At 33.4% G+C, this 10,940-nt stretch overlaps 1 protein-coding gene across 1 annotated transcript; it reads right to left on the reverse strand.

The window, feature by feature from the left end:
- Positions 1-2,961: 2,961 nt before the first annotated feature.
- On the reverse strand, positions 2,962-4,755 carry LOC135144594 (uncharacterized protein F21D5.5-like). Its single transcript, XM_064076622.1, has 2 exons — positions 4,647-4,755; positions 2,962-4,590 (listed from the first exon to the last, which is right to left on the reverse strand). Exons 1-2 carry the CDS (start codon positions 4,702-4,704, stop codon positions 3,011-3,013), a joined length of 1,638 nt encoding a protein of 545 aa, XP_063932692.1. The 5' UTR covers positions 4,705-4,755; the 3' UTR covers positions 2,962-3,010.
- Positions 4,756-10,940: the final 6,185 nt, after the last annotated feature.

Here is a 10,940-nt window from a genome sequence, read left to right on the forward strand (position 1 = left end):
ACAATCTTGTGTGAGGAATTAATAAGTGTTATAATGTAAAACTTAAGTATAAGCATCCAGAAACCTTATTCATAATTTGATAAACATTTGATAAACAAAGGATGAGTCCTGACAAAGTGAATCTCATGAAATCGCCTGCAGGTACTTTATCTGAACAAATCTCATGGCTGTTAAATTGTGTACGAATCAGTTAAGGATTGAACTCCTAACATGAACTGTGAATTTACAAACAATAAAACTAATTTACACCACGGTCTAAAATTTGCATATTTCCGTTTGGAAAAACCGAAAGAATTAGCTACACGCGTTGGGAAAACTGTGGCGTCGTCGTCGTTACGATTAATTTTCGTTAAACAAAGGCTCCCCATTTTTATTAACTACCAAACCAACTAAACTTAACATAGCTAACTCACCACGTGGTTTCACTCACACCAAACAAACCAAAAGTGACGCGTCAGGATCCTTTAGCTGCCAAATCAACTTCTGCCAACCGTCTCAACAGAAATTCCCTAGGAGAGTTACCAATTACCAAAAAAGAACTAAACGTGCCTATGTTTAACGATTTTCTTGATTTGAATTTTTTTCGCGATTTCGCGCCGTTGTTTTTTTCAGAGCGAAATTTTTAATTCAAATCTGGTCACCACATCCCTATAATGCATTCGTAAAAAATGCACTTTATAATAATACACAGCAACGTGTAAATTATTCTCGATTCCATGTCTTATGCCGGTTTTTCATCTGTCACAAGTGCGAAGAACTGCAATATTTAATTTTCCCGCTTTATCCGACTCCACATATGGTGGACTGGCATTAATATTTCCCTCGCACCCCCGCGTTATCCATCTAGACTTTACTATAGTTGATATCATACCATACCATACCATAACATATCAGGTGCTACTCTTGCCAACTTCCCATATTTTGGGGCGCGTAAGGTAAGTTCCCCATGAACGCGTATTTGCGAAGTGCGAATGTCGCGTATCTCCATTCGACCAATGAAATCCAAGAAAATTTTGTACGCGCGTATCCAAGGTCACTTCGCTTCGAGTTGATTTTACTTTAACTTTTACGCGTAGAAAAGAGGTGCTACGGCGGTCAAATTCGAATGGTTTGCAAACATAACCTCAAATATTTTTCTGGATCAGAATCTCTCATTGTGTGTGACAAATTTGCACTGGCCCCTTGCAATAATCGGTTTGTTACAGTAAAAATAGGTCGCACCCAAAACTGTCTTTCATTCGCTTTCTTTGCTTCCAGATACAAGGCGTACACTTTAATAATTTTTTTTCGTAATGCTATCTTCCTTACTTTATTTTTCCTTTTTCGGTATATAAAACATAATTTCGTGATGAGTTCTTGACACAGCTCTACTGCTACTTTCTTATTATGTTTCCCCATTTCGAATTACATATGAAAGTAATGACAGATCTGATGACAACTTGGTTATATTTTGAGGTTATATTAACTTATATTTTATGCTACGCCTTTACGCGTTTTACGTTTATACGCACGCAATGGGGAAGCTATGTTTAAATGCAAGCTTGCGAATGCCAACGATACGCGTACGCAGATTCGCAAAAACGCGTAGATGGGGAAGCGGCCTAAAAGATTGTCGTCAATTTCACACATTGTGGAATAATAATTTATTCTTGTGACAATTTAAACTCCACATGTTACAATTTGATATTTGTCATACCAATCTTCCCAAAATTTTAAAAATTCTATGCAAAATTGCAATTTTGATTAGCAAACGGAGAAAAATTGCGAAGTAGAAAACTTGGTATCAAATACACGTTATATAAGTCAAAAAAATGTCTTATATCATAGAAAACTCATCTCTTATGTGACGACTGTTTTTTTAATTTCGGAATTCGGACTTGGAACGTAAAGAAGGCTACAAGGTTGCTTACGTCAACGAGAAAATTCATTCATCTGATGTAAACGTTGTCGTTTCAGTGACTACTCTTAATATTGTTCAGTAGTATATTAGCAAATTTTAGCCCCACCCACCCACCCTTTATTTTCTTAGAAGATATGTCATTTACCAAAATCAATCTTATCTTAGCAGATACTAGCCCCGCCCATACATGCTGTTCTCATTCCAACGATTTTATCTCTCTTCAATTGAGATCCATCTTTGATTCGGACTAGACAAACTGAATCACTGAAATGGAGGCAGGGTGGGTGAATTATATGTTCTTTTGTAAAATGAGAATGGGAACTAATAGAACGTAGGCTGTTAAAAAAAGCGTTAATCGTAATTTTTTTGTTATAATACTCATTTGCTATAGCATTTATTTCTTATTTTTGAGGAAACAAATATGAAAACGGTGGGTGGGCGGGGCTAAATTTAGCTTTTTCTAGTTTTATGATCAAGCAGTAGCCCCGCCCACCCACCCCTTTTTCGTTCCAGGGACTACTCTTAATATTGTTCAGTCGTAAATTAGCAAATTTTAATGAACCAATTCTGAGAAATTTTTTTTTGCTGCTACTGCGAGACCTGGTTCAAATTCTTGATGCTAGGGACAATTTGACGCCTTTAAGAAAGTTTGGTCAGACATTTTAATAACAATTAATAACAAATTTTGACGTAAACTAAATGTCACTGTCAATCATGTCAGTTTTGATTAAAAGAAGTAAAATGGAGTGACAGGTCTACCAATTTCAAGCAAAATTGATGCCAACTGAAACAGTACTTATTGACCGTGCTGTCACAGTAGGTGCTGTATTATGTAACCAATAATATAATGTAAAGTGAGAGCACAAGATGAACCGGTTTACATTTCCCACGCATTCTACTGCTAATATAGTTATTTTTGGTCTATTTTCCGATTTCCTTAGTCTTTGATCCGTTTAAATCCATTCTACTTGATCTACCCACAAAAGGCATTTATATTTCGCACAGAAACTCAAATTTTGGTTGGAAAATACAAAAAGATTAAAATTATGAAGAAAGCAGAAAACATATCATGTTTTTATATTTAATAATTTACAGAGGTAAAAAAATAAATTAATCTTCTAGTAGAAACATTCTATACAATTTCTCGTGTTCAACATTGTTAAACTTTGGGATAAAAGGAATTTTTATAATTTCCGAAAAGCCCTCAGTCAACTCTGGCTCTTGATATCCCTTCTTATAAGAATTTAAAACCAGATCACCCACAGCCACGTGACTTTTATCGGTCATTTCTCTAAACCTGTTATTGTGTTTGGCATGGCGGTGAGTCGTCGTCATCACAAAGCATCTGCACAGAATTCCATGTCTTTTTGCAACATCAATATATCTCTGTCGTGATTCTTTATCAGGATTAGTATTATCAATGACTACACTTTGTTTTCTCTGTATACAGTCTTCCAATAATTTCGCACATTTTTGCCACGTGCCTAATTTGTCTCTACTAACGTGGACGTATCCTTTTGAAATTAAATTATTTTTACAGAAATAACTTTTACCAGATCCAGGACCCCCGACCATTATGACCACTTCCTGCTTATCTGTGACTATCTGGGGATAATTTTCATTTGGGATTGTTCTTGGATCAAATTCTGGCATCACGAATGAGACAGATGATGATTTTAGGAAATACTCCTCAGGAGTGTAGAATTTTAATCCAACGTTTAATGCTAGCAGCCGGTCACAAATAGAATGATCTTTGTTTTTCTTTGGAGCCCAGTTCTTTTCTCTACCAGCAGCGTCGCCCACAAAAAATGATTTATCAATGTCAATAGTAACATCACCGTTTTTCAATTCTGATAAAGCTTTCCACATTCCAGGTGCTGGTTTTCGATAAATTGATTTACCAGTTGCTAAAAATACTTGAGCAGGAACTGATAGTTTGGCTATGATGGCTTCAATTTTGCCCTTGTATCCTTTTATTTTACTGAAATCATTACCTAAGCCTGACTGATTTGAAAAAATGACAATTTTATGATCATTCTCAAATAGTTGTTGCAGTTTTTGTGGAATACTGTTAATATTTAGCACCCAGTCATCAGGATCTTTAGGAAACCGTGCCCCCGACTTTGTTTTAATTATTGTTCCATCCAGATCAAATGCCGCTATTGTTGACTGTGGTACACAACCATCACAAGTATAAATTAATAAATCTTTACCATCAATTTCTTCCCACTGGCCAGAGTTGGAAAATTTCCTGTTGTTATTATGATTAGAGTTTACATTAAAAAAATCTAGTTTTGGTTTCTTAGCTGGGCGTTCCTCTTCTTCTTCATTTGGGGATTCAAATACAATGTCATATTCATGAAACCCTAAACGAACTTCAATTCTGTCTCCATGTTTTAGAACATAGCTTTCTCCTTGCATTAAAGCATAACCGTTACAGCCGGCATGTGACTTGCCGAGTGTTTTTACTAAAACTTTGGAGGTGTTGAGGTCTGCTGTACATTCCAAGTGGCTTCGAGATACATGCAGATCTATTATTCCGGTTTCTTCATTTCTTCCTATTGTGACGGGTTTTTCGTGAGGTAAAATGATACGTCTCTGGGGATTTCTTATGCTTTTTAAATAACAAATCTTGGTAGAAGTGGCCATCGATCCGTATTTACAATGACATAAGATGTTGAGGTTATGATCTGAAAATGTCAATGTTTCGAAGTTACGTTTTACTATGTCATTATATAATAATTACCCTGTAAGATTTTGTAATTATTATAAAATAGATTTCGCAAACGGAAAATAACTCTCATAAGTTTAATATAATAAATTTGCGCTCCTCTCGTTAATTTGTTTTGGTTCGATTGAACTACTGCGCGTTGAAACTACTCCAACTCATCGGCAACGGGTGGCAAACTTCTAAAGTGTTTTGTAGTTCTATTCATAAACTTAAGAATATCCGTAGATTGTGTCTCAATTTTAATTTCTGACCCTATTGTACAGCGTGATCAACAATTACTTTTTTACTTTTTAGAGTATGAGTGTTTCATGAATTACTGTTTTCATTTGGTATTAACAAACTATACTTGAAATTGATAAAACTGTCACTCCAACTTACTTCCTGTTATCAAAATTTGTAATTGCTTATTCTTAAAATTTGATACTGTCAATAACCCATCTTTCTTGAGCGCTTAAAAGTATATATTGTACCACCATACATTGGAATCTGGTTTGGTAACGATAGCACAAGAAAAAATATCAGAACTAATTCATTGTATGGCGAACTTAAACAGCATTTGTTGATCATACTATTCATATTGCATTTTGCGTTTGCAGATACTTATTTTAAAATTTTTAAACACATTATACTGAATGTTGGTACTAAACTTTTCGCAGTTTAAATTTTCAAAGTCCCCAGGATTGAAGTGATACTCTGAAAATTTTATAGAATGTTATGTTTATATTTTTAAAAATTTTGAGGGTCGCCTGTTCAGATATAAAATACAAGAGTTTTAAAAATTTAAATCCAAAAACTTTGGATTATCTGGGGCAAGTAGAAGACAAAACAACACTTTGATGGAAATTGTTGTGTTGTTAACTCGTTATTATTTTTTTGTTAGTTGCGGATTATTTAGGTAGAATATCAAATACCTAACCATCTGAAAAATTAAAAAAGGATAATTTTGAATAGAGTGTAAAAACATATTAATAATTATGATTAAATACGCCAATATATTTATTTTTATTTTATTGCATTACTTATAACTCTTAATAATTTTAAAAAGAATAATTAAATAAATATTTCTATTAAAGGGAATAGTAGAGACTTGACTCCAAAACGTTAAGTTATTATTTTATTTATTTTAGATAGATGAAGAAGGAAGTAGAGCATACATGGCTTCTACTTACTTTAAAATTAGACGTGTAAGCGACCAGCAAATAAATGTAACAATTTTGGTGTAAAATTTAATCTTAGAACAAGATTGAAGCACGCACAAATTTCGAAAGAATATGGTGTAAAATTTTGACGCTAAAAAGTAATGTTTTGTTTACATCTAGAACGGTGGTAATTTGAATTTAAAATGTTAGAATATCCTTATTCTTGTCATCGTTTGACGGCGTAACCAATATAAAATCTCATTTAAAAGTTAAGTTAAACGAGTCGAATAAGCAGCTTAAAATATAATCTGATTTTAGATAATTTACTGCAGGTGGAGCAAGAAGAGAAACGTTTATGATTTTTACCTCAAAATTCAATTTGCGAACAGTCCATAGACGGATCTAGTGAAATTTATTAATTTTTTTTACGAAAGTGACGACAAAATTGATGCAAATGTTGTAGTTACACTATACATAAAAAGTGGACATCAAGCATCGAATTATCGTTATATTAACACAAACGAAGCAACATCCAAAGCCGAAGCTTAAGTCAGAATAAACTTCTGCGTTTGGTATAGTTAAATAATATAGTTATAATTTAATATACCAGCTGAATAAAAAAAAATGGCTAAATAAGTTATTACTTAGATAAAATTTACTTCACCTTTGAAGTATAGTCAAACAAATAAAGTTTGTTAGAAAATTCGATTTTTACTTCCCGAGCGTAAGCGAAGGAAGTATTGTAATCGAGTCCGTTGACCGACTCTCTACTTTTACGTTTTCTCGACCTTTCATGACTCCTCCAGTACGAAGAAATAGGTATCCCGTTTCCGTCTGTCTGTCTATCCGCCTGTCCGTTTGTCCGTCTGTCTGCCGTCCCGGATTTTTACTAGACAGATACTCTCCGAAAGTACTGGGACAATTGTTGTCAAATTTTGTATTTGTATTAGGAATATCATGGTAGAACTCTGACCAAAATTTGCCTAATCATCCCCACCAATAATGTGATGACGTCAGTTCAAAATTGTACATAGTAAATGTGTTTTAAATTGTATAAAATAACAGTCTTACACATGTAGTTTATAACACCGAATTGAAAAATCTGGACCCGAAACGTCCAGATTTTTGAAAAAAAAAAATCAAAATTATGAAACAACATTTTGCAATTTAATTTTGAATCTGCAAAGCCGAATGCTTTGAAATCTTGTAGATGGTTTACAGTTCTGATAAGCATGATACATTTTTAATCAAAACATATTTAAAATTATAAATCCTACCTAAAATGTCCAAAATATGATGAGTACAGACTAGTGATTTATCATTCGATTCATATTTTATGGATTTGTATATACAGGGTGACTCAAAAAAATTAATGAATCTGGGTCAATTTATTTTATTGATGAAATCAAGAATTGCAAAACTGAATACTTTGGCATCTTGATGTTTTGAAACTTTTTAATCAAAATGTATCTGTTTATCAATCGCCAAAAATTGATAACGTCATCTCAAAATTTTGCCGAATAAAACCTATCTAAAATGTCCAAAATATGATGAGTCTATACTTGTGATATATCATTCCATTCATATGTCCACGACAGCATATTATGTCTAGCTTTTAAGGTCGACTCAGTATAACCTTTTTTATGGTAATGAAATTTGTTCTAAAATAATAATGCATCTATATAAATAAAAATGAATCGCCGAAATGTATGTACGCGCATAACTTCAGAACGACTGCACCAAATTGGATGATTCTTTTTTTATGTGTTCCTTATTGTCAGGACAAGGTTTGTATATAAGAAGATTTATAAAAAAACAAACAGCCAAAAAATAAAAAAATTCTACAAATTTTGTATGGGAATAGCCACTTCGAATTAATTTCAATAGTTGGCGTTCCTGACGGACCTGTCATCTAACTGATGAGTCATACAAAAATATTTCTTCCGTGCGATTGTAAAAAGTATATTGCATTTCAAATCGTTCTTTGTTTTTTCGTAAAAAGAAAGTCGTTTATTTTAAGAAAAGTCTTGGTTAAAGTGAATTTAGTTACACATTGCGAAAGTTTCTTATTAATTTTGATCTTCCATTCTACATATTTACCTCTACTATTCACTTTGTTGGTTTCGACAAAACCTTAAACTTTACCGTTATTCGAGGATTTAATTTGAAGTTTTAGATATTTTAAAATTCTCAAGACAAAATTTACAGATTTGATTGACTGTGAAAATAATTCTGTGTCGTTTTATGAAGTTGATTACAATGCCGAGAAGACGACAAGCTGACATAGGTCCACGAAGTCAATCAAATGTGCGACGAACTACCTCAGGTGCAAACCGCAATGATTTATTTCATGGGTAATTCGGATATGGAAGTTGATCAGCGTTGTGCTCATAATAAACATAATCAAACATTGAAACGAGACAGTGGGTGGTATGAATAAAACTGAGTAGATACTCATATTCGAAGTACGAAGTACCTACTTCATTATTATTCTTATATATCTGAGCATCTACTCTATGTACTGAGTACCTACTTGGAAATATTGTATCTCCCCGGATACAAATTGAACATCTACGCGTTTTGTGAGCATTTAATCTAAAAATGAGCATCGGCGTGGCAAATGACTGAGCTGTCTGTAAAGCAGCTTAGAAAACGAGTAGGATCGTTGTAAGAGTGAATTTTGACTAAACATGGCGACTTTCATGAACGTGGAACGTCGTCAAAAGGTCTATTCAGTTTGAAAAACACATTAGGAGCGGGAATATCGAAAACTTTTCAGGTAATTAACTTTTATTTTATAAATTGTGCAGTGCGTTTTTTCTAACACTGGCCATAGAGATTCCCATCTCAAGGTGTCTACTCCATACTAACTTATATTTTGGTGATTCGATTTTTGCCTTGATGGTTGAACACTGTCACTGTTTTCCTTTTTTGTTGTATCGAGATGCTACTTGAGCATCAACTGTTACCTACTGAAGTATTAGCGTCATCTAGAAAAACTAGAAATATTTTGATTTGATATTCGAGTAGATACTTCGTATTTCGAGTATGAACATCTACTGAGTTTTATTTATATCAACCATTGTCAAAAAATTGATCGAACGTTGTTTCGACAGAACTTCCTTCACACCAAAAGTATAATGAAACATATTCAGCATTTTCGAGTTGAGTCTTTTCTTCAAACAATTTTGTGATGACCTAATCAACATTTACGATCAACACAACAATTATCGAGGACCCGGGTGGGTTAGGTAGCTTCGTGCTTGCCTACTACACCTTGGGTCGTGGGTTCGATTCCCGCCTGGCTCTGGGTGTTGTGTATGTCCCCCGTTCCCCTGTAATTGGGCCACCGGGCCTGTAGGGGAACGTAATTCAATAAAAATAAATAAAAAAAAATAAAACACGTATACCACCTTGGATTGGTGCAGTGTAATACTAAAAATAACTGTATTGCATTCCAAAATTATCTGCGAAAATCGAGTGAGCCGTTCTATCAATTTTTTGGGGAAAAAATGTTTTTAACAATTTACCATACTTACAATAACTTTAAAACGTCTGCAAGATCTCAAAGTATACATTTCTGCAACTCTTGAGTTATTCTCTAAAATAAATTGACTGATCCATACATTTTTTTGAGTCACTGTAAAAGCAAATCTAAAAAATATGAATGCAATGATAAATTACGAAAATATACTGATGATATTTAGGACATTTTAGATAGCATTTATTCGGCAAAATCTTGAGATGACGTCATCAAGTTTTTGGGCTTGATAAACAGATACATTTTTATTAAAAACCTATCAAACAGTAACTTCAAAACGTCTGCAATATTTCAAAATTCAGTTTTGCAATTCTTGATTCAATCAATAAAATAAATTGACTGAGTGATTAATTTTTTTGAGATACCCCCTATAAGCAAAACTAAAAAATATGAATGGAATGATAAATCACAAGTATAGTCTCATCCTATTTTGGACATTTTAGATAGGATTCATTTGTCAAAATTTTGGGCTGACGTCATCAATTTTTTGGAGGGGATAAGTAAATATATTTTGAATAAAAATTTACTATGATTATCATATGTTTAAAACATCTGCAAGATTTCAAAGCATTCGGTTTTGCAGATTCAAAATTAAGTTGTAGGTGAAACGAAGTTCACAGGGTCAGCTGGTTGACTATAATTTTGGATATTAGAGTTAAAATACTGATTTGACAGTAGTTGTTTGAGTCCAGTTTGTTGTTCCTTAAAGTAAGGAATAAGCAGTGATTTCAGCTAGATAGCATGATCATGAGTTTGAAAAGAGGTTTGAATGATCATGCTTAGGAAGGAAAAAGGAGGGAGATGTACCATCGATTTCTGAGGCCGAGGATGTATTGGGAGGAAGAAGATGATCTTTACCAGTGTTCTCTTTGAATGTTACATGAATAATAACAGATCTAGCGAAGAAACTGCGGTATTATTTTGTCTTCCAAGATGTAACAGATTTGAACTTCGATACAAAAATTTCAGAGATTTCTCCCAAGTTATCACATAAGTTACCGTCACTTGGTTTGAAAATTGGCGCAGAAACATGTGTTACAGAAGAGTTTCTTCCATATTTGTAAAATTTTTCTGTATTTAAGTATTAATATTATTTGTACACGGTTCGGAAACTAATATCAATCTGAAGTTGGCCTAGTTTGAATTTTCTCCATATCTTGTTTTTTTTTTTTGTTTTAGCGTAAGTAATGTGATGCAAGGTTTCTTCAGATTCCTGTGGTCTTCTGTTAAGTAATTTAACTTTAAAACTGCAAAACCGAATGCGCTGGAATATTGCAAACGTTTTAAAGTTACCGTAAGCATGGTAAATCGGTAATCAAAATTTATCTGTTTATATATTTTATTGTTTGGGGTTTTTGGTGCTTGTCGACGAGAAGAGTTTTATAAATTACTCCTATATAACATCAGGGATAAAGGACAGATGATAAAAAAAATAAATCTACAAACTTTGTGATCATCGAGAAGATGAAATTATGTTCAAGGGATGTGAGTTGTTTATATACGATTATGACCCTCTGGTATACAAATTCAACTATTTTCCTTGGATTATAGGAATAGTTAATGCATTCGAGAATTTAGAGGCATTCATACAATTGGAGACCTCCCAAAAACATGCAGAGTTTTTAATAT

Source organism: Zophobas morio, unplaced genomic scaffold (assembly GCF_036711695.1).
Source record: "Zophobas morio isolate AGI-343-1 ecotype UQ-CSIRO unplaced genomic scaffold, CSIRO_AGI_Zmor_V1 ptg000108l, whole genome shotgun sequence".
Classification (NCBI taxonomy): domain Eukaryota; kingdom Metazoa; phylum Arthropoda; class Insecta; order Coleoptera; family Tenebrionidae; genus Zophobas; species Zophobas morio.

What these genes read in the sequence shown, in the direction of transcription:
- LOC135144594 (XM_064076622.1), bottom strand. Translation starts at nt 4,704, where the DNA reads ATGAGAGTTATTTTCCGTTTGCGAAATCTATTTTATAATAATTACAAA. An exon ending in TAATTACAAAATCTTACAGG is followed by an intron (nt 4,591 to 4,646) that starts GTAATTATTATA and finishes TGACATTTTCAG; the next exon opens with ATCATAACCTCAACATCTTA.